This window comes from Patagioenas fasciata, chromosome 2, assembly GCF_037038585.1.
Source record: "Patagioenas fasciata isolate bPatFas1 chromosome 2, bPatFas1.hap1, whole genome shotgun sequence".
In the NCBI taxonomy this organism is placed as follows: domain Eukaryota; kingdom Metazoa; phylum Chordata; class Aves; order Columbiformes; family Columbidae; genus Patagioenas; species Patagioenas fasciata.
The window spans coordinates 99,173,891-99,196,497 of NC_092521.1; the positions used below are offsets into that span (position 1 = coordinate 99,173,891).

Consider the following 22,607-nt stretch of genomic DNA (forward strand, 5'->3'; position numbering starts at 1 on the left):
TTGTACCAAATGTATAACTCTCTTTTCAAGCTGTTGCTCTGCTACTGACTGGCCCCTGATTAATTCCATCCATTTTGTAGCCAAACACTTTTAATTCCTGGAGTCTTGTCTCTGAAATAACACAGGTAACATATTTCAGAACAGTATTGGAGCAGGTTTGTAAATGGCCAAATATACCTTAATTAGCAAATGGCCAAATTGATGGATACTCCAATTAGAGACATTTTCATAATTGTATCTGAGAACTTATTTGACTCTGATCAGAAAGCAGGTAACCCTTCCCTCCTTCTGAAATTGAAAACACACTGCCTGAAAGCACCAACTTTCACAATACTTTCCCTCAAAATTTTATCTTCATTGGATAACCGATACTATGTATGGAATGTCATCCCTGTTTCAAAGGAAATGCAACCCCATAGCTTTCTTCTTATTGTCTTAAACAAAATTGAATCCAAATATTTTCACCTGTCATTACTGTTTCAAAATGGGCCACTGCAGCTCAGTGTTGTTTGAGTTTCAGAAGTACTGCTACTGATGCCTACTGCATATATTAATTTAAATAAGTTTTGTGTATTGTTTTCATAATGCTTTAAAGCTTTTTTTTTTTTTTTTCCTTTTGAATAACTCTTAGGAAATGGCAAAGATTCTCAATCATCCAAGAGTCTATGCTTTTCTGCACATACCGGTCCAGTCAGCATCTGATAGTGTACTCATGGACATGAAAAGAGAATACTGCGTGGCAGACTTCAAACAAGTAGTGGATTTCCTTAAAGAAAAGTAAGTCTACTAATAGTTGAGAAAATAACAGTACTCTTTTTTTTTTTTTTTTTTTGCAACGTCAAGCACATGTGGCTGGAAACACAATTACTTGCAACTTAGTAATTAAGGTATAAAAAAAATGAGCTGCTTTAAGTCTTTGAATTTTCTGTAAGCCTCTTGATGTGGTTTGCCCCTTTGCTTGAGCTTTTATAAGTATCTTAAGTCTCTACATGACATGCTTTTAATTTGTCAATATATTCCTAATATTTTTTCAAATGATACATTTTTTTAATGCTTAAACTACTATATATAGGCTGCTTGAAGTTAAAGTAGTTGAAGTCTTCTCTGATGTGGCTTTTGAGCATTGTATACTTTGTGTACTAGAGATGATCCAGCTGCAGCAAATGTGAATGTGTTGGGATTTTTTTTTAATACGTAGTATTTTATGTCCTACAGCTGACGTACATTTACATCAATATAGTAATACTCTAATTTTGCCTATGAGACTGAGGATTTCTAGGATAATTTCAAAATTATTTCCCTTAACAACAGAGTTAATTGTGAGAAATAAAAGTGTGTATTCTAATGTGTTATTTACTTACACTGGCCTGAAGATGAAGATTCACCTTGCAAAGCTCTTGTAACTACAAGTAATAGTTTAACATCCAAGAAAGTATTTTATTAGCTTTTTTAGATTTAATATTGATGTATTTTGATGGATATTTCTGCACGAATTATCTTAAACATAGCTCTGTAGATAATTATTTCTGTCACCTCATTTGGCTCCTTTCTCTCTTTATCTACTTTTTTTGTTGTTAGTATGCTTTTTAAAATGACTTAAAGGTGGTCCAGTTGTACCTTTAGCTTTTAAATTGCGTTCTAATACTGGTTCATAAAAGAATCAAGTGTTCATAATAATTTTCATAATTTTTCATTGAAAATTCCAGGTGTCTAGCTATGTAAAATATGTCATGCAAGGACTGCATGGGAATTCTGATTTGTAAGAAAGAAAAGCAAACTGCAACAGAAGAGAATATATTTTGCAAACTATATGCGTAGTTTGTAGGACATTCCTATGCATCTAGGGTTACTGATTGAAATGAAGCTGCTTGTCTTTGTACAGGTTGATTGGGTATTAATTTTCAACCCTGAACAATGCACAATAATTCTTGGCACTTAATTTTTATATGACTGCGGGTCAGTGTTAGTTTTTAATTAACAGATATATTGTATTCTCATGTGTCTTAAGTGGGAACTGTTTCAGTTTAAGTCTTAGTTGACTTGAAGCTGATTCATTATTCTCTTCAGTAGTTTTCACATTGGCAGCTATTATCGTAACAGCAGCTGGATTTTCGATAACGTAGTATAGCTGGCACATGTTGGTGCATATGGGAATTTATTAAATCATTCAGTTCTTGCACACAGAGAAGAATGAATTACTTAATATCCAAATTTAAAACAGCTGGTCATTGAATATACAGTAATCTGTGACATACATCTTTTTCCATGGGCTTTTGTGTAGTGAATTAAGAAGGAAAAAATAATTGGCTTGATGTCTTATTTTAAAATAATAATAAGTTTTATTTATAATAATAACCTTTATTTATCCTGCTTATTAAGAAACTACCAAATTATCTAGTATTTCGTATTAGAAAACAGTCTCCAAATATCAAGATGGAAAATTCTTTGTGCCATATGGCAGCAGGATGAGGAAGCTGTGCAAGGCAGAGAAAATGTTTTGGGTATTTGAACATGTGCACATCTGTAAAACTAGTATTATTTTTTCTTTTGCACTTAAGAGCATAGCATCTTCATTTGTAGTCTCTCCTCTCATGGCAGCAGCCAGCTATTACATTCCCATACAGATATTCCCATAAAGATCTCAGCACAAAGATTGCCAGAGTTTAGCATTGCTGCAGACAACTCCAGTTCCTAGAGCCAGAATAGCTAGAATTAAATATGTGTTTGAACTACTTCAATAGCCAGAAGGGATCATTTCCATCTTCCATTTACCAAAAAGGAAAAATAAAACAAAAGTAGAATCTCTTATATCTCCTTTCCCTGTTCCTAGGGCCATAAAGTCATCTAGACTCTTCCTATGCAAAATGTGCAGGTCTTATCAGTAGACTCCAATTGGCGCCTTCATCTCTAAAACATGACATCTGCTCTGGTAGTATCTTCATGTAAAACTCTATTAAACCAATAATTCTGTAGGCTGACCTGCTGAAGAAATAAAGCCACACATCAAGGAATTACGTGGTGATCAGTTAAGTCCTTAATAACTTGAGGTAAAACATCTAAGCAAATAAAGATCAAGTATGGTAAGTGAAAAATTAAGAGAAGATGAAAAAGAATGAGCCGTGTCATCTTTTTGGTTTTGGAACCCCAAAGATATGAAGTGATTCCAGAATCTTCCTTTTATCAGTCAGGCCACCAAAACACTTTGGGGATTTTTTCTTTCAGAAGGAGCAAACAAACACCTTTCCTTCCTCTGGAGAGCCAGGAGTGACTGCAGAGGGATCTCCTGAGACTGGGGATTTCTTCATATCCTGCTGATCACAGAACGCCTTACAGAGAAGTTGGAGTTCTCCACTGCAGTTATTAATACTTTTTGTGTTGAAACACACTGTTTATAAGATTGGAGCATTCTAGACTCTCTGAGACTGTGAAGTTAGACTCCTCAGTTTTCTCTTCTCTTTGAGGACTCTTTCTTCAGGCAGGGACCCTAGAAATTAACTTTAAAAATGAATATTAATATTCTAGTTCAGTCTTTTTAGATGCAACACTTTGTTTTATAGGGCCACTCTCACCAGCCAGGTGACAACATTTTTAGTTTATAGTGAAGACTGGTAGCAAAATATGTGGAATGTAAAGCCAGAAACGCAAATCCATTAGACTGAAAACTGAACTCCAGAAAGCGTGTTTAATCCTTTTTTAGAAATTTCTTCTTCGATATTTTGCATACTTTTTTTTCACTGAAATTTCATTAAGTTCAAATATTCAGAAAAATACAAAATTGCAGTTGATAGGTCCATAGCTGATCTAAAGATATGTGTGTATATATATTTACTGAAAATATATTTGTAAACTATTCTAGAGAGCAACAGCGTAAATCAGCATAAAGGAAATTAGGACATGCTGGTTTATTTAGAAGGTGGTCAACTTGTACACAGTCTGTAGAGACTAGTGCCCCTAGTCTGGAGACTTTAGGGACTAATACAGTAGTCTGGAGGGACTATTTGCAAAACTGGCTGAGATATTAATTTCAATGTGTTTACAACTAAACACAGGAGCTTTAGAAATTGCTCCTAAGTAAATTTAATCCAGTGACCAATTTAGTATTATGTCAGAAAGTCTTTTAATTGTGCTGTCATTATATCAAAATGTGAGTTGCTTTTCAAGTGGTCTCAACTTTCAAGATGTGGCATACATTATATTTCTGAAAGGTGATAATTCTAGCTGCAAGAAGTGTGCAACTGCTTTAATTATCTCAATGTTTTGAAACTTAATCCCCTGAAATTTACTTTTGCTGATAAAAGCAAACAATTGGAATATATTTTAGAGAAACCTGAGTTCTGAATGTCATATTCTGTAATTGCTTGAATAATCAGCAATATGACTATATACCCATTAAAAAATACTTAGACTGGTAATGTGTTTTCCAGATTTCTCATTTGCTGCTGTTGACCATACTACATTCTCTTACCTTTCTGGTTTGTGAAGCAGTCGTGACATTCATCAGAGTCTATATTAATCTTGCCCTATTACTGCCCTTTGATAAGAGAATTGTAAAACCAAAATCCAGACGAATAATAAAAGTAGGGCAATGTAGAACTAGGCTGAAACACTATACCTTTCTGATTTGGAAAATAGCATAATTACCTCACAGTATGGTTTTTTTCTGTTCTGAGATAGAAGTGTAATACTCATTGTGGGTGGCTGCTGCTATTCACTTGAGAAGGTCTCATAATTAATCCAGGAAACATCTGAGATTTCCAGTATCGTCTAAAAGACAGCAAAGTTGGGCTGCCAGAGGGGAGAGCCCACAGTTCTGTCAGGCACGAAGTTCTGTTCTTTTCTTTTTGCACTATTTCTCTCATGTCCATTAAAATCAGATCTACTATCAAGCTGGTTCTATCTTGCGTTACTTTTAGTGGTAATCAAGATTTGATTTTTTGGCGTACGTAGAACCATAATTATATGCAGTTGCAAAAAAAAAGTACGGGACCAAAAGTAAAGGTGTGCAGTGGAAAATAAATCACAAGCTTGGAAGGAGATTAATCACTCAGGTGTAAGCTCAGATCTTAGTTACCCGGCAATTACAGAGAACTGCTGAACATCTGAGGAAACTGGAGATATTGTCCAAATTGAGATAAGGTGTTATAGAGTCCTTTGGGACAGCTGGCTTCAGGAAGGCTCCCTTCTGCCCTGTTGCTTTACAGGTAGTTAAGCCAATAAATGGTACTTTCAGCAGCTACCTAGGCCGCCTCTTCCTTCTGTTTTTAGGGATTTTAGGGGATTCAGCAGTGACTGTCTCATGTTTCTTTTGATGTGCCATGACTTGTGTCTCTTGTGTTGCAACGGCAGCCAGGCTGCATCTGCTTGGATTTTTAGACAGGTGGCCTCAGGGAAAAATAGTGTGACTGGGAGCAATGTCTCCTCCCCATCATGCTGTATGTCCATGTTAGTCTCGTTTTTTACAGCAATATTTGAGTGGCTGAATGAAACTTTTCTTAGTCCACTTTCTCCGTATAATTTTGTCCAATATATTCCAGTGTGACTCTTCTTGCCTTTCTGAGCAATTTCGTAAGCAGTCATTTGTTTCCCAGGTTCTAGTCTTCTCTTGTGACCTTGTTCTTATTCTGGGCATCATAACACATGCTATAAAAGTTTATGTGGGCAGTCAGCTGTATACCATGGTCTCTGTCTTTATTTCTTGTGCAAATGAATATGTTGCCATCCAAAAGTTTTCTGCTTGAAATTTTTCTCCATTTTCTAATAGCTGATTTTTGAACGAAATAGTGAACAGTGAAGAAATACATTTGTGAAAGCTTGCCTTTAAATCCTGTTATTTGGATGGTCAAGAAAATTCTGAACTCTGTAAATAATTTGTAACTGTAAATAATTTACTTCTGAAATATGTCCATATAGTAAGCTCCTGAGTATTATTACGTCCACATTGAAATATAAAGGGCTAAATGAGTCATCATCAAATTTGCAACTATTCTTGACAACCTGCAATTTTGAAACTATCCCAGGCCTTGTGGCACTAGTATTGTCTTTATTGCATTATCATACCATTTACTGAAACTAGAATTTGAAGGCAACAAGTAGAATAATTTTAAAATAACCATTTACTATTTTTGCCTACATTTTTATAACCACTTTCGAAATGCAGGTAGTTAAGAAGTAGGCTATAACAGCTCCCACACTTTTCTTTTTCAGCATGAATATGTTTCATTTTCTTTCTGAAAATGCACTTTTGTTTCTCAGAGAGAGACATCATTCAGCTCATTTTGCAGATGTGCAAATCATGGTCCTAACAAACTGACAAGTCTTTCAGATTTAGGCTTTTTTTAAATGGGTTTTAGTACATCTGTTCTGTCAGTCTAACTGCTGTAGATGCAAATATCTGTTTAAAGTCCTTATGCTGTTTTCTGCTAAGAAGTTGCTGAGTGCATTTGGTACTTACTTGTAATTTTATACCTCGGTCTCTAGACTCTTTACTCTGTCTTTTGTCTGCAATTGCAGTCTGAACTAATCACTTTACCAAATGTGTCTCTTTTTTTGTGTGTTTTAAATGTTTGAGTTTTTGTAAATGTGTGTTTGAGTGTTTGTAAAAAGTATTAAATTAGCACCAAAAATGAAAACGGGGCAGGGGGAGACACATTCAGCAGATACCGCACAGAAGTCTTGTGAAGTGCAACTGATGAACTATGTCTATAACAGTGCTGAGGGAAAACATCATTTGCTGGAAGGGGAACTAGAAGCTGCAGCTGAAGTTGGGGTGAAGTGGAATTTGCATTAGACTTGTCATTATTATTTGTATAACTTTATTATAGGCACTTCAGAAAAAAAAAAAAATTAAGAGCGAGTTACCAGTGGGTCATCTGTATGAACAACATGAATGTTTATCCAGTTCACTTTACAGCATTCACTTTCTAATATGTGTGGATAGATAAGGAAATTATTAAAGTCTCTGTCTATGTGAGTGTAAAAACCCAGCCTCATCGATGTTAATTCTAGCTTGACAGAAGTCTTCTGAAAACACAGAGAGTATGGCAGAAGTTCTAATGACAGTGATCTCTAGCAGTTCAGGTTTTCTTTTTTTTTTTTTTTTAGAATACTAAAGAGCAACAGAAAACATTTACCTTGAAATAGTGTGACATTTTCGTACTGGGAACACCATTTTGTGTCTCATTACACAGGGAGTTATTTACTCTAAAGAGTATACAAGTAATGGTGTGACATTCTCTATAGTTTGGAGGACATTTTCATAAAACTACTGTTACTTACATTTTTGCTTAGTCATGTACCCACAAGAAGAGTTTGGAATAAATCCTCTGTAGTATTTTTATGCTAGACTCTGTGCTTAATAACTGTAATTAAAATAAAAGACAAGTTTTTATTCCCGTCAGTTATTCTTTTTTTAAAACAAATTTCTGATGTTTCAGCGTTATGTTTATCCTCGCTTACCTCTTCCTTCCAATTGCTGCTTTTAACCAAGTGGATTCTGTTTTAAATAAGATTGTAAAATGCATGGGTTTAGGACTGTTCCGTAAGGAACGTGATTTAGAATCAACTTGGAGGACTAGAGGACATGTTGTAGTATGTTTATAACTAAATAGGGGCAGTACAAAAATGAGAAGTATAGAACTGGGTTAAAAAAAATACCTCTGATGTGTGTGGTAAAATAATGGTAAAAGCCCATGAGGTATCTATTCTGCCATTCACAGTACTCGTTTTTCAGAAGCTGTCTTTGTTGAAGGGGATCATACCTTGTTTGAACAGGAGATTTGGGGCTTCAGTGCGGGACATAACAGTACCCTTTGTATTAAAGGAGTATTTGTTTTCTATGTATGTGTATCCTACAGCTACCGTATGTTACCCAAATTCGCAGTAAGAGTATGGCTGCATTCCCCCTTTCCTGTGGCTTACTCTGTTACTGGTGCATCTGTCAGACTGTTGTTCCTGTTGTTCACACTTAGCCCGAGGGTGTACATATGCAAATACTGAAGTCCAAATTGAGTCATGCAATGTGATGTTAACAGAAAGTAATTCTGAAGTTACAGAGTGCTTTGAAGATTAGATGGCGCTAAACATAACTTCAGCCTATTTATTTTTTCAGGAAGGTACTGTTTAAGAAACTGTGATTTCAAAATTTCTGTGTGCTCCATAAGTTTTGATCTTCAGCTTCTGGAGCAATTAATTTCTGCATACTGACCTGTTTAGGCAGGGTGCATGGTGCTTCTGTTTTACAGAATTTTCTTCTAAATAATACAGATATTTTTCTGGAGATAGAGAATCATTATGAGAGAGTTGTTTTTTTTCTGACTCTCCTGTTGCACTCCCACAGATAGGCATACAAACTGGAGGGTGAAGCCTGGGAAATAAAGTGCCCAGGAGGAGCACAGCTTGCTGAGCGCAGGCTTAATGGGCACACACAGCATTCACACTTCAGATTCTTTGAGATCTGTGATATTCTTTGAGTACTGTGATATTCTGCTTTGGTTGAAGTTTGGAGGAATACTTTTTTGAATGGTTCCTGTAGAGAAAAGATAGGACCTCTTATTAAATGTAAAAGGCATTTAGTCTTATTATTATACTTGTCAGAGAAGCTGGCTTCTTTTGCTAAATATAACTAACTAGCAAGGTTGTTAGGAGTGATACTTTCTGTATGTAGTCATGGTTAGGCTTTCTTTTTTCTGGGCAGTCTTATCTGCAGTTTTCTTCTGCAAAATCCTAATGGGAGTACTGTTAGATGGTAGAGTAGAAATTAGTAATGTGCACCCAATGCCCAGTTTCTTAGGTGCAGCAAGATGGTATTTTTTTCTTTTACTTTCTCCCCCTGGGGACATGTGAATGTGTTTTTTTGGAAGTAATAATATAAACTCCGTAGTAAGGTTAAAAGGAAGGAATTGTAAGCGTCATGCAGTATTAGAAATTAGTCCTCTTAAAACATTTAATATTTATGGGTTTTAAATGCTTGATTTGATACATTAAAAAAAAAAAGTATTCATTTATATGTGTACATTTTCTGATCTTCAGCAGAATTCTAGGTAATAAATTAATTTTATAAGCCGTATTATTTTGATCATACAGAACAATACAGCACAAAAGAATTTCTTATTAAGGTGGTAGTTAGCCAGCTGATAAGAAATGATCCAAGTTACATTTGTGTCAAGCTTTCAGGGAAAATATGTTGTAAATAATGATAGAAGAAATAAAAGGTGCTTCTGTAGCTGATCAGTACCTTTAATGGTTTTTTTCTTTAACCCTAAAATACTTAAATGGAGCAAACAGAAGTTGTTAAATCTCTTTAAAAGTGTAGCTGTACAATTATAACACCACTGCTTGCAAGAGACACAATAATTCTGCTACTGAGAATTTTTCTGGATACATTCATTTGGGGACTGTGATGTGGATTACATCAGGGAAGCTCAGTTTTTTATTCATGTGCATTTTATATTGGTTTGTAAATTGTCCGCATGAGTTGAGAGAGAATGACATACATAGTTATGAACTTCTTATTTATTATATGGCAAATTAATCGCAAATCAAAGATTTTTAAAAGGTTTGCACACGAAAGTAGTGGCTGTAGCAGATGAAAGTTTATTTTCCACAACTGAATAGCTTATCTCTTACACTTGGCATTTTTTTGGTTTTCTGTTTTGCTTATCTTCTTGATGTAGAACTGTCATTTTGTTTAGTAGGAGAAATTGCCACAATACAGCTGTTAAATTACTTTATGACAGGAAGACAATATTGCAAATATGGTCGTATGTAAAGGCATAAGAAGCAATGTAAATTCTTGTCAGTCCACTTACCAGAAAATTGTGATTCAGGTGCAGTTTCAAGTCAGAAAATAAGTTATTGTGTCCGAACACCTTATGCATAGGAGAATATAAACCCAGAGCATCTCTATTTCTTCTTAAACCTAGATGACATATTTACTGGCAAAACCCAGAGGTCATAGAAATTAATCGTCTTCTGGCTTGCTGTGTAAGGTGCTAAGGTGCCTCCCTGCTTGGCCTTCAAATGAGCCATGACCCTTAACAGGAGCAACAACTTCTGAGACCTGAAAGCCATTCTCTACAGACTCACAGTCAGCTCTGGGGCAATAACTTTTTCATGTTACTAACCCGAATAGGTTTGAATCAGTCTCCTACAAAAAGCTTTGTATTAAAAGAAATACAGATTGTTGTCGAGTTATTTCAACATAAACATTTGACGGCCTTCAACTTATTTACAAAAGGGGTAAACACCATGTCTGAAAAATGAGTTGCATTGTCATTTATAGATCTACTGCTGAATCTGTATGTGTGTATGTCCCACAGTAACTACTCACAGTTATTTTTTCAGCCCTAGTGCTTGGTGAGAGGAGAGAGATCAACTGTCTGTCAGGGACTGGCTGTTTCCAAGAGACTGCAGAGAGATAGACAGATGGACCATAGGTTCAGGTTTGAACAGCAGACTGGCATGATTTCTCTGCAGTGGTGAGATGGCCACTCCCATACTGTTGACTTAAATTTTAGGGAGTGCTTGACTCACATACTCAATCCTAGAAATCTGTAAGGCAGCCAGCTGAGCTCTGAACTGTGGCCAGCAAACTATTTTTCCGTGTAGCATATTTTCATGGACCTCCCCCACCTCTGCTAGACCATAAACCTAGAGACTCTGATTATAACACTGAACACATAAAGAACCAGGTTTCTGTTTCATTTTACCTATGTTTGTTGTTTAGTGTGCAGTACAACTGTGCTTTGCTTAGTTGTATTAAATTCAGTTTGTAATTTTGTGATTGTTGACACTGATTGTAAAATCCTGACAGCTGGGAAAAACACAGCAGTAGAGATTTCTCTTTTTTTTTTTAATGGTATGATGCTTAAAGATGTTTATTGTTTCAAAACCAGGGCAAGCAAATAGAGTTTCTGTTAAATCTTCTTTTAATCTTTCATTCTTTCCTGTTTCCTTACTTACGTGCTATCTTCCTTTAAATAATTCTTGTAGTACTAGACTGGAGCCACTTTGTAGTGTAATGTGTTTTACCATCAGCCAAGAACGATGGCTTGGGAATTCTGCCACGGCATTGTATCAGCTACTGGGATCTGCATGTGAATTTGAGTCTGAAGCTTACATCCCCTATAGTATGTTATGATCTTATGTGATAATTGGAATAGATGAGAGGACACAGTCAAGGGAAAACTGGAATTTAAATACATGAAAGTGGATTTTTTTTGGTTTTGTGACTACATTTACCAAGTACAGTAGATATGCCTTAGTTTTGTGTGCATCATTGTATAGAACGAACATTGTTGGTGTGCATTGTAATTTAAATGTTGTGGGAGAGAAGTTTTATTTAACCAATATAGTTATCAGCAGGAATATCTTTAAAATAACTTGTAAATGAAACCCTGTAGGGTAAGGAACTACTCTAAATTTTGGGCATGGTTTTGTGGCTTTTATCAACATCATACTTGGGTGCAATATTAGAGATTCACTTAATTTTAGTAAAACATCTAATGATTTCACTGTGGTCACAAATTATGAATTTAAACAAAGCAGTGATAGTAACTGTACTTGAAGTTCTAGTAAGACTAGAAGGGTAACATGTTTTGGAGGTTGGATTCTCAATGCAGAAGCTCATAACAAAACTTTAAAAGCCTATTCAAAATGGTAAAGTATATTTAAATTACTAAAATAGATACTACCTAAAAATATTTTATGTGTCTTTCGAACAAAAGGAGGCATTTTCTAGCCCTAATTTGCAGAGCACTGTTTTATAGTGCAGAGCACTATTTCAGCATTGACAATCTGGTATAATTAAAGCCAAGTATCTTTGTGAGTCATTCCACTTCCTAATCAGTGTTGTTCACAGATGCCACAGAACAGGGAAACAAAGTTCAAAATAGTTTGCTTTTTCATTTTCTTTATTTATCTGCTTTCTTTATACATTTGAACATGTACCCATGCATGCAGATATCATCTTCCCTTAGTTACTATGTTAGAGCCTGCATAACTATGTCTGTGTACATGGGAGACTGTTAAGAGTCAGGGTTTATATCTTACACAGCAGAACGTAATTTTTACCTTGTATTCTCCCACGAGTATATATATGCCTGTGATCCCTGAACAGTTAACATTAATTAGAAATTAGCAGGTAACAATTGTGCTTCCCCTGGAGAATCATTTTTAGCACAATTTTTAAGATGAAAGAAAACGAGAAGCTCTCTTATTGCCACTTGTTTGCATTATTTCCTTACGTCCTTATGATGATAAGTGATCATCAAATACTTGTTAAACTCCTGAAGAAGCTATTGTGAGATTTGTTGGCACTTTTTGAAAGTTAACTACTCTTAAACTCTTTGTAGAAATACAATTATTTTCATGTATTTTATAAGTGACTTTGTATTAACCACTCTCAGCACATGCCATGTAAACAGAATATGGATTAAACTTTAGTTTTTGATTTTCCCTATTTTTTGTCTGTCCTAATAAGCACGACAGTTCTAAACCTGAACACAAGCTCATTTAGAAAGAGGATTGTTCCTCCATTCAGTACATATCTAATTGAGTCCATCTGCTCTAAAAATGGTAACAAGTCATACTTACCAGCTACCCACCAGCATTCTATCTACCTTTTCTGTATGTTAGATTTAGTTTTTAAATGGAAGCAGGGTAACTTTATATCAATAAGACATTTAAAAAGTTGGAGCTACGGATATAAAAACAATTCTTACAAATTGAAACAGTTCCCAAATTTGCATTCACAATAAAAATAAGAAATATGGATATATGGAGAACGATACTTGTAGTGAAGGGAAGATTACATGTGTGGCTTAATTCAGAATCCAATGGACACAGTAAACAAAAGTTACAATGAATTATTTAATTCTACCATTAGTAACTGAATTTTTGTACATTTGCCATTCCAGATCACTCTAGATTTATGACACAGCATATTTCCTTTCTGCAGAAAAAAAAAAAAAAAGCCCTTATTGCCATTTATAATAATTTTGCTCTTTGGTGAACAGAATACTTAGTTCCTTGCCAATGTATTTGAGAGTGCTGTACAAAAAGAATGTCTGAGTTGCTTGATTTTTGTCTTCATAAATGTTTCAACTTAATATAAGATCAGACATGATTGGGTTAAGACTTATGTTCCTGATTCGTTTATGTCTTAAATATTCTATGAACTTACATTAGTAAGGCATAACATGATTTTGTCCTCTTGGCTACCTAATATTACTTAGTCATACTTTCTACAGAATGCAAAATTATTTTAGGTACTTTGAGGGCTTTCATCATTACGAGAACAGCAGAAGCTGAAGTCTGTCTTTTAACATATGTTTTCACAAAATACATCTTTTACGTGACAGTATTAAAGTGAAGTACAGTAATTATCTCTTAAGTGAGATAATATTTTCATGTTTTCATTAATAATACAAATAAACATTTTTTCCCAAAGAAAATATTCAACAAATTCTTTAGAATAGAAAATTGTTTCATTGATTGAACTAAAAGTGCATCGAAACTATGATTATGTTTATCCAGCAATAGTGACTGGGGATTGTTTTATTCCATTTTGTAATGTAGCATCTGTAGGGGATATGCTCCAAGCCTCCTATCCCTTGCGTAGAGTTTGTGGAGACATTAATTGTTCCTTCAATTTCTCTTCAATTCCTGCTTTTACTTGTTAACTCTGGCACAAAAATTTGTTTCATATTCACTTTAAACCCTCTTCTAATTCTTTTTATTAGTTTATCCTTTCATTTTTAAAGTTCTACCCTGAGGTTTGTCCTCTGACGTGCTGGGTTTTTTTTACCATGAAACAAGAATGTAATTTCTGACCTGGTATAGATTTGACTTTTCCTATTTGCCTCAAAATGCTTTTTTTTCGTTTTCTGTTGGACAGTCCTTTAAAAATAAATAAACTGCCTTACTTCCTGAGAGAAAAACACATTGCATCTGAATATCCTATCTTTCTGATGATGGAGCCCTAAGCCAGAAACTCACAATGGCATCTTCAGAGTTTTCACTTCTTAAATTCAGTGTATTTTTTTGTCAAGGAAATCACAGTCCAAGTTTTCAATTACTGCAGTAGCGCATACACTGGCTCCACAGAAAGCCAAACTGGAGGGCTTTGGTGAGGCACAACCCCAAGGCGCAAGAGTGTGTGTTCTCCTCATGCAGCTTTCTGCCAAGTTCCTGAGACTTTAAGAAGGCCCAAATAAATGTTTTCACAGTGGGAAATGGTATCTTTGCAAGTTGGATAGACACTCATACTCCAACACTATACTGAGATTGAATTTTTGGACAATATAGGCTGCTGTGGGTAATGCAAGATTACCTTTTCCTCCAAAACAAGTTTGTTCTGGAATTATTAGCTGTGAATCTGGTGCATAAGATTTTAAAATCTTGTACCTTTCTATCCACCTGTCCACAAATACAATGGGGTTTAGACTTTTCAGTATCTTTTGGGAGTTCACTACCATCCTTATCTGTGAAGACAGCTTATCCTTTAGCTGGAAGGAAAAAGGAGACATGTGCTCTCGTGGTTGCTTCTTCTGTTGTTGTTTGTTTCCATAAAGGCAAGGTCACCCATGTAGCATTTCTGAAGTCCTTTTCCAAAGCGATTTCCAACTTTCAGTTATTTTAAGAAAGTCAATCTATCTTGCTTTTCTTAAAATTCAGGCTTTCCTTTACAGATGCTTATTTTTTATACTGCCTGCATTTTACATTCTGTGTGTTATGGAAGAACCCTAAAGAGCAACCCCTGAACTCCATGTATCCAGTGATGAAGAGTTCAAAGAGCCTGGCGGACTCCTCAGAGTCTCGCTGTAGATGAGAGGAATATTACAAAGTCACTAATAGAGATCACCTGCTTCTTAAACAGCTCTTTCAGTTAGACCTCTGCACAACTATGCTCTGCATCATACTTTCATATTTTTTTATATACAAAGTGGACAATAGAAGCTTCACCATCTTTGCTAAGTGCAACCCTACTGAGGAGGCTGCCTAGGAGAAGGCTGCATTTGCCATAGCTCTCCTTCGATCTGGGTTCAGAGACTCCATGTGCCTTTCTTCAGACTTTCCATATTCTTGGATTATCTACAGTGACTGCTGGCAGACCAGCTGAAGAAGAGAGATTATTTACGTACCCATAACTGTTTTTACTTTGAGATATGATATCTACACATTTAACTTTTCAGTTTAGCTGTGTTTCTCAGAGTTAAGTCTGATCTGTGGATTCTGTCTTTGAAGGGAACTGAACCCCCTCTATTACTATATGAACTACTGGCAGAAAGAGACAGGCCTGAAGGGTGCTACTTTGGATAATGCTGTTGTAATGAACATCATAGTTGAGAGTGCTTGCATATACCACTATGTGATTACATGTAGATAACTCATCTTCTCAAAGTGGTATATAGGTAGGTAACTGGTCTGTCTTCACCCTAGAACATGGTTGGTTTGTTAATACAGAATCACAGAATTGTTTAGGTTGGAAAAGACCCTTAAGATGATTGGGTCCAACCGTTAACCCAGCGCTGCCAAGTCCCCTGCCAAACCGTGTCCTTCAGCACCACACATACATGTCATTTAAACACCTCCAGGGATGGTGACTCCAGCGCTTCCCTGGGCAGCCTGTTCCAATGCCTGACAACCCTTTCCATGAAGAAATGTTTCCTAATATCCAATCTAAACCTCCCCTCGCACAACTTGAGGCCATTTCCTCTCATCCTGTCACTTGCTACTTGGGAGAAGAGACCAACCCCCTCCATGCTACAACCTCCTTTCAGGTAGTGGTAGACAGTGATCAGGTCTCCCCTCAGCCTCCTTTTCTCCAGGTTAAACAGCCTCAACTCCCTCAGCCGCTCCTCATCAGACTTGTGCTCCAGACCCCTCACCAGCTTTCTTGCCTCCTCTGAACTCACTGCAGTACCTCAGTGTCCTTTCTTGTAATGAGAGGTCCAATCCAAATGCCAAAAAGGTTTTTTTGTTGTTGTTTTGAATATTTAGTTTTCCCCAAAGTGTGAAATATTAACATTTAAGCGTATTTTTAGGCTGAAAACTGAGGTAACTTCTAGAAAACACAAGCGTCCTAGAAATCGAGAAGTGTAAAATGAAATCAATATTTTCAAATGTTGTTCTTTACTACTCTGTATTCTACTCATCTTAGCTGTAAACCCAACCTACTGAAATCCCTGGAATTTCAGCACTGGCACTGAAACTGGGGGAAGGGAGGTTTTGTGAATCATAAAGGCTTACAACCGATTACAGAGGATGAAACATTTTCCATTAATGGACTCAAATTTACATCAATAAGTAATTTCTAAATATATCCATGTTTTTTCTATCTACTTAAAACATGTCGTACCTTCCACCCACATGAAATAAGTGTTTTTGGAATGCTGGTGCATAGGTGCAGCTTTGCATTAGTAGTTCAATATTTTGTACATAATGAATGAGGTTAAATTGTCTGTGATACAACTTGTTTCTTCCTCAATGATCCTAGTTTGCCACTTTCTTTAAACCTCCTTTTATACCATATCTCCTGTTCTGCTCAAAGTTGAAAAGCCAGTGTCCATCTTAGGCCAACCATGTTATACTCAGATGACTGATTTCATTTTGGAAATTTACAGTGTTTGGTTGTGAATAGTCCGCCTTTGTGCCTAGGAATTGTTCATGACTCGTGTTGGTGTTGCAGAGCCAAAAAGGAACCGTTGTGCCTGGCAGGCATTTGGCTGCCTTTCTAGGTTCTTTAACTGATGCCCAAAGGCCATTGTGGAACATTATGTGATTTGATAAAACCAATTTCAGTGATATGGTCTGAATGCAAACACTCCTCTTTTCACTAAATTGATTTGATTCCATTTTTGTATTCTGCTCCCTCTGTACGATAGTTCATTACATTTAAGTAGACTTTAACAAGGAGAGTTCATGGTAACTATTAAATTCAAATTTGTCTTCAGTTTGCAACATCATTCCATTCTTTTGAAACATTTTTCAGGTCTTTCAGTATTCATTTAGTTTAATTCTGCAGTTTAAGCCTGATCTAGCAGTAACCAGCGAGAAGTGTGTCACAATCTGTTTTGGGGGAGGTTTTCTCTCCCTCTAAATTATACTATGATTCTCTGATTAGACTATTGGGAGCCTCGAAAGTGCCATTTGTTCCATCTCCATCCGTCTCACTGTCAAGGTACTCTCTCTTTGTTTCTGTAATTGTCTCTTTAGTAATAAAATTTGTTTTTGTTTTCCTTTATCAGAACTATTACATTTAATATTCTTATCTGGGGAAATCACTGCTGTCCTTTTAAAATGATGTCTTTAGAGATTTTCAATTCTGTTCTGTTCTCTTCTATAAAAATTCATTAATATTGTTCTTTCTACTTGTACCAACTCTTTGGGAATTTCCTAAAGTTTATCACATTCCTCATTACAAGACTGGTGTCAGTTCTTGAGCAGTTGCCCTGCTCTGTGCTGATTTTCATTTCCTTTTCAATAGTAGTCATCCTGCCTCATCTTCTGCTTGTGGGAGCCTCAGAGACTCTGGGTTCTCTGATTTCATGTGCCAGGTCTTTCAGTCTTACCATTTCAAGATACAAGAAAATGTGTTTCCCTTAATCTTCAGATACTACTCCTGTGCTTTGAATCAAGTTGGTAGACTCAATTGGTAGTGAACCTATCTCTTGTCTATTTACATACATTCATATATGAGAAAATATATTATTCTTCTCAGCTGCATCTGAATAATCTTCCACTGCTATTAAATTTACCTGAAACCTTATTCTCTAAATAGAGTTTTCATGCGTCACCTATTCCAAATGTAATGGTATAGTGATGCCAAAGAGCTTTGTTCCCATAACTGGAATGCTGTCATGTCTTTTAATTCCTCATAAAACATGTTTTTAATTTTGTTTTTTCTGTTTTTTCAATGATAACAATATTTCGTTGATTTTGTGCTCATTCTCTTTTAACCTTCAGTTGTATATTTGTTCTCCAATAGGTCAAAACATGAAACTGTTCACAGTGTCAGGTTTTCTTAATAATTATTTCTCCACATTATGAGTTTAAAATATTCATTTTCTGGCTATTTTACTTGAAAATGTAGTAATACTTTTGCACTGCGTCTTCTCCACTGTCTAATGGGGGACATCTGACATATACAAACTCAAAATATTACAGGTGCCCGCCTTCCAATCTTCTGTTTGAATAGCTGGGGTGGTTTGATTTAGCTTTTCAAACTTCTGAATTATATTTAGAGTTCATGAATAACTTTGGGTTTTTGTGGGATAAAATATAGTAAACTGATATCTCTCCTTTTGTTGGTGTGCACTATTCCTCTTAAGTTTGTCTGAAATGTTTTGGATTGTCGCGTTTAGGGAGTCTACTTTTAGACAGCAAAACTACTGCTTAAATTACTTTGAGAGTTGTGGCTGTGTACTACTTGTCAAAATCATAGTCCTTTAAAAAAAGGCACCTGAACTTATGTATGTTTAACAATCCTTCACTGTATTTAAAGGTTTTGAACATGACAAAATATATTGTTGTCCTGATAGTGACATTGTAAACCATGCTGACTGTAATTTTCAAGGCATCTGCAACTTAGTATCATGTTGAAAGTGAAAGAGTTCACTGAACTGAACATAGAGAAATGAGTAAGAGCATCCCTGAGGAAAGAGCATCTATTGGATTTGTATTAACTTTGTCATTGACAAACTAATTGTCCATATTTAAAATATCATCTTATTCTGATTTTGCCTATGATGTCCTGTATGTGTACTTCTGTGTGAATGTTTGCATCTGAACATTCTTCATCAAAACTTTTCAAGGAATATATGTATTGATTACTTGCAAAGATCCCAAAGTACCAAAATTATTTTCCCTTTTACAAAGAAATGTTCTTAAATTACTGACAATTCTAGACAAGGGGAACTGTTTCTAAATTGTTAAGAGAAAAAAGTGTGTGAGAACCTGATTAATTGAGGCTGTCTTTCTGAAAGGTGAACTAGGAGATTTTAAACCTGGTGATCTGGCTTTTTCTGCCTGGTGTCCTCAACTGTATAGCAGAGTAAGCCCATTCCTCCATTTGAAATGAAGCTACAATATTTTGCTCTATGTTTTATTAACTGATATATAAAATAATATTTCATTGTTGTGGGCTGATCCTGCGCATTTAAGTGAGTCTTTTATATTCTGAACTCACCTGCTGTTTGGGTGTACCTGAGGAGAAAACAGATACTTCTCACAGTCATTCTGCTGCCTTCCAGTTAGCTGAATTAACTGTGCTTGCTTATAAAGACTGATATTGTTTCTGCTGTGATTTCTTTAAATTCAGGTTGCTATCAGAACATATAATGAATTAGATGAGGCAGTGATCTACAGACAGTAGAGATCACAGTACAGACACTGTGTGCTGTCACTTCAGTAATGCCCATTAACAGCTATGCCCAGGTCTTTCTGTATATCATTCCAATTATGTTTTTACACAAATGAATAATTCTTTATACACACACATTGCAAAATTTGCTTCATAATTTCTTTAAACTAATTCTTGCAAGGTAAATTCTCAGTTTCCCAGTGATCCAACTTACATTGCATTGTGTTCATTGTGAGCATAATTTACATTATCTTGTTCCACTTTCATTAGTAAATCACACCAGGTTTCTTTGAAGTTAAGCTCGTGGGTTTTGACTTAGCGTTGCTTGTGAGTCCGAAATGTTACCTCTGAAAATTTAATTCTGAAGCTATACAGGGTGGTGTTTCAAGCACATCACAGTGCTTGTGTCACACTTTGTTCTGAAGTTTTAAGACCATATTGTCACCTTTGCCCATGGAGTAAAACTGAAAAAATATGAAGTTACATGACAGGGGCTTTGAATCTTTAAGGGGTGGGGAGGGTCTATATGTGGAATTTTGAGCAAAAAATTCTACACATACTCTTAGAATGGAGAAATTTTTTTTTATTATTATTATTATTATTATTATTATTAAAATTTGCTTTTTATGCTGCTCACAGAAGCAGTAGTTCCCTATGCAACTTTTTTCGATATGGTCATGTACAAATACTGCTCATTAAAGAAAAAAAAAAGTGTTAGAGCAGTGATAGGAAAAGATTTTGTCCTACTAGATCTTCCTTCTATGAAGACATAAATCTGAAGCCTATCTAGAAACATTGTCCATGTTCTCTGCAGCTGTTTGTCCTGAAGGCTGTCTGGGCCACAGGTGTTCAGTCTGCAGCGATGAACATCTCTCAATAGGAATGCAGAATTGTAGCTATCGTAACATCACCCTCCAAAATGCTGCTCTCTTTTGATATTTTTCTGTTCTGTTCTTAACTTCAAAATCCATCCTCTTATATATGGAATTACCTTTGTATACTGTCTTTGCTGCTATATTCAAACATTCAAAGCCTGTTGTTTTCAGAGGTAGTAATGTCCTACACTTGTTTGGGGAAAGCATCTCTGCAAATTAGATGGTTTGAATTTCATGAGAGATACTACCTCTAAAAAAATTCACATTAAGGAATGTATAGCAATGTACTGCAAAACCTGTCTGATGTGAAACTGCAGCTCTTTTAAGTTACCATACAGTACAAGAAAATGGCTTACAGCTGCTAAAACCTTCTCCCCACCCGACTTGCCTGCCATTTGCTATCTCCTGAATCTGTGCTTCAGATTTTTAATTATAACAACATCTTTTCTAAGTACCGTGTTGATAAGGATGTGGCATGTAAGCTGCTGTGTTTCGGATGTTCAGCTAGTGTGATATAAGTTGTATCTTGTTAGGTACTTTGAAAATGGAGTGGAGGTTATGTTAAGCTTAGTGAACATTGTGCACGTGTTGTTAACTGCTGTTTCCATCCCAGCTTTGATCCTTCCCATCTAGATGTTTGTGACTGGAAAACTTTTTCATATGATGATTTCTCAAAAGGGCATAGGACAAAAAAAAAATCCAGCCAAGTTTTTTGTATGGCATGTGATGTGAGAGAATTATGTCTCTTTTAAATCTGTTAGCTGTTTTGGGGTAACTCGTTTGAGCTGAGCACGTTTTACTCAAAATCTGCTTTGCTTTAATGCCTGCCTCCTCTCTCTTGGCTGCAGAAGATCTTAGTGTAAGTGATCTTGAATCAAAACCTTGGAATAAAACATCTGGCCCAATGGCAATTTTGTAGTTCTTAATTTTCTTCTTTGATCCATTCTTGGTTCTACTTCACATGTAAGTCTTAAATTCTCTGTCAAAGTCTTGTAACATGTCATACTAGTACTCCTTTGACAGCTTCTTCAGTTCCCCACCGTCCCACATTGCTCACAGTGGCATGTTTCGAAGACAGACCTTCCTTTTTGTTGCCAATTCTAGCTTATTTATTTTCCAAACTTCACCTATGCAGTGTGTTTCTACAAAAAGTTATTCACTTCCATCAGATTCATCCCTTAAGGGGAAAGAATTTAATAAGGAGAGGGCTATTGCTCCCCAACTATTTAATATCCAGCTGAAGTCAGCTGCACAGTCCTTGACTTTTTGAGAAGACGTCTCTGCTGAGCTTTATTTTTGAGATAACATATTCATCAATCAATCTCTTTTAATGACAGTTACGTTTTTCTGAATTTCTATTAAATAATAACTTGGAAAGAGGCAGAAGGTGATATCGGTTTGAAGGTGTAGGTATGCTGGTAATGCCGGGCTCCTCCTATGAAGCAGCTAAAGTGGGACTCAGTATGATATTTGTATCTATATAGAGAAGGAAATTTGTTGCCTCCGTCTTTCATTTGGCTGTTTATGTTTTCCCATAGCATGGGAAAGCAGTAGTGTGAGTGCTCTTTTCCTGAATTTTCACACTGATTGTATTGGCAAGAAATTTTTACTAGTTTGTTGTCCCTGTTGCAGACTCTGTTCTCAAAGTAAATTTCAGAAGATGGCTGTTGTAAAAGTAGTGGATTTAAATGATTTGGGGGTGTAACATTTCTCTAGGTGTGCAATGTTTACTAATGGTGTACTTGCGTTTTCTTAGAAATAAACAACTGTCATTGGCATTTCTCTCTTGTCCCTTATCTTTTGCAAGGTCCATTGTTTTTTTGCTACCTGCTTGCTAGAAAACAAATGATCTTGGCACTGGTGAGGTCCCACCTTGAATCCTGTGTTCAGTTTTGGGCCCCTCATCATAAGAAGGACATTGAGGTGCTGGAGAGAGTTCAGAGAAGGGCAAAGAAGCTGGTGAGGGATCTGGAGCACAAGTCTGATGAGGAGCGGCTGAGGGAACTGAGGCTGTTTAGCCTGGAGAAAAGGAGGCTGAGGGGAGACCTGATCACTGTCTACAACTGTCTGGAAGGAGGTTGTAGCATGGAGGGTGTTGGTCTCTTCTCCCAAGTGGCAAGTGATAGGACAAGAGGAAATGGCCTCAAGTTGCACCAAGGGAGGTTTAGATTGGATATTAGGAAAAATTTCTTCATGGAAAGGGTTGTCAGGCATTGGAACAGGCTGCCCAGGGAAGTGGTGGAGTCACCATCCCTGGAGGTATTTAAAAGGTGTTTATACAAGGACATGATTTAGTGCCAGATTTAGGTTATGGTTGGACTTGATGATCCTGAGGGTCTCTTCCAACCACATTGATTCTATGATTCCATGAT

The 22,607-nt window shown here is 36.2% G+C and overlaps 1 protein-coding gene across 4 annotated transcripts in view; it reads left to right on the forward strand.

Moving 5' to 3' along the window:
• Positions 1 to 22,607, forward strand: part of CDKAL1 (CDKAL1 threonylcarbamoyladenosine tRNA methylthiotransferase) — a 414,630-nt gene that overhangs the window by 268,891 nt on the left and 123,132 nt on the right. For all 4 annotated transcript variants that reach the window (XM_065830832.2, XM_071804627.1, XM_065830833.2 and 1 more), the window contains one exon: positions 632 to 777. In XM_065830832.2, coding sequence (XP_065686904.1) covers positions 632 to 777 — 146 coding nt within the window. The remainder of the gene's footprint in view (positions 1 to 631; positions 778 to 22,607) is intronic.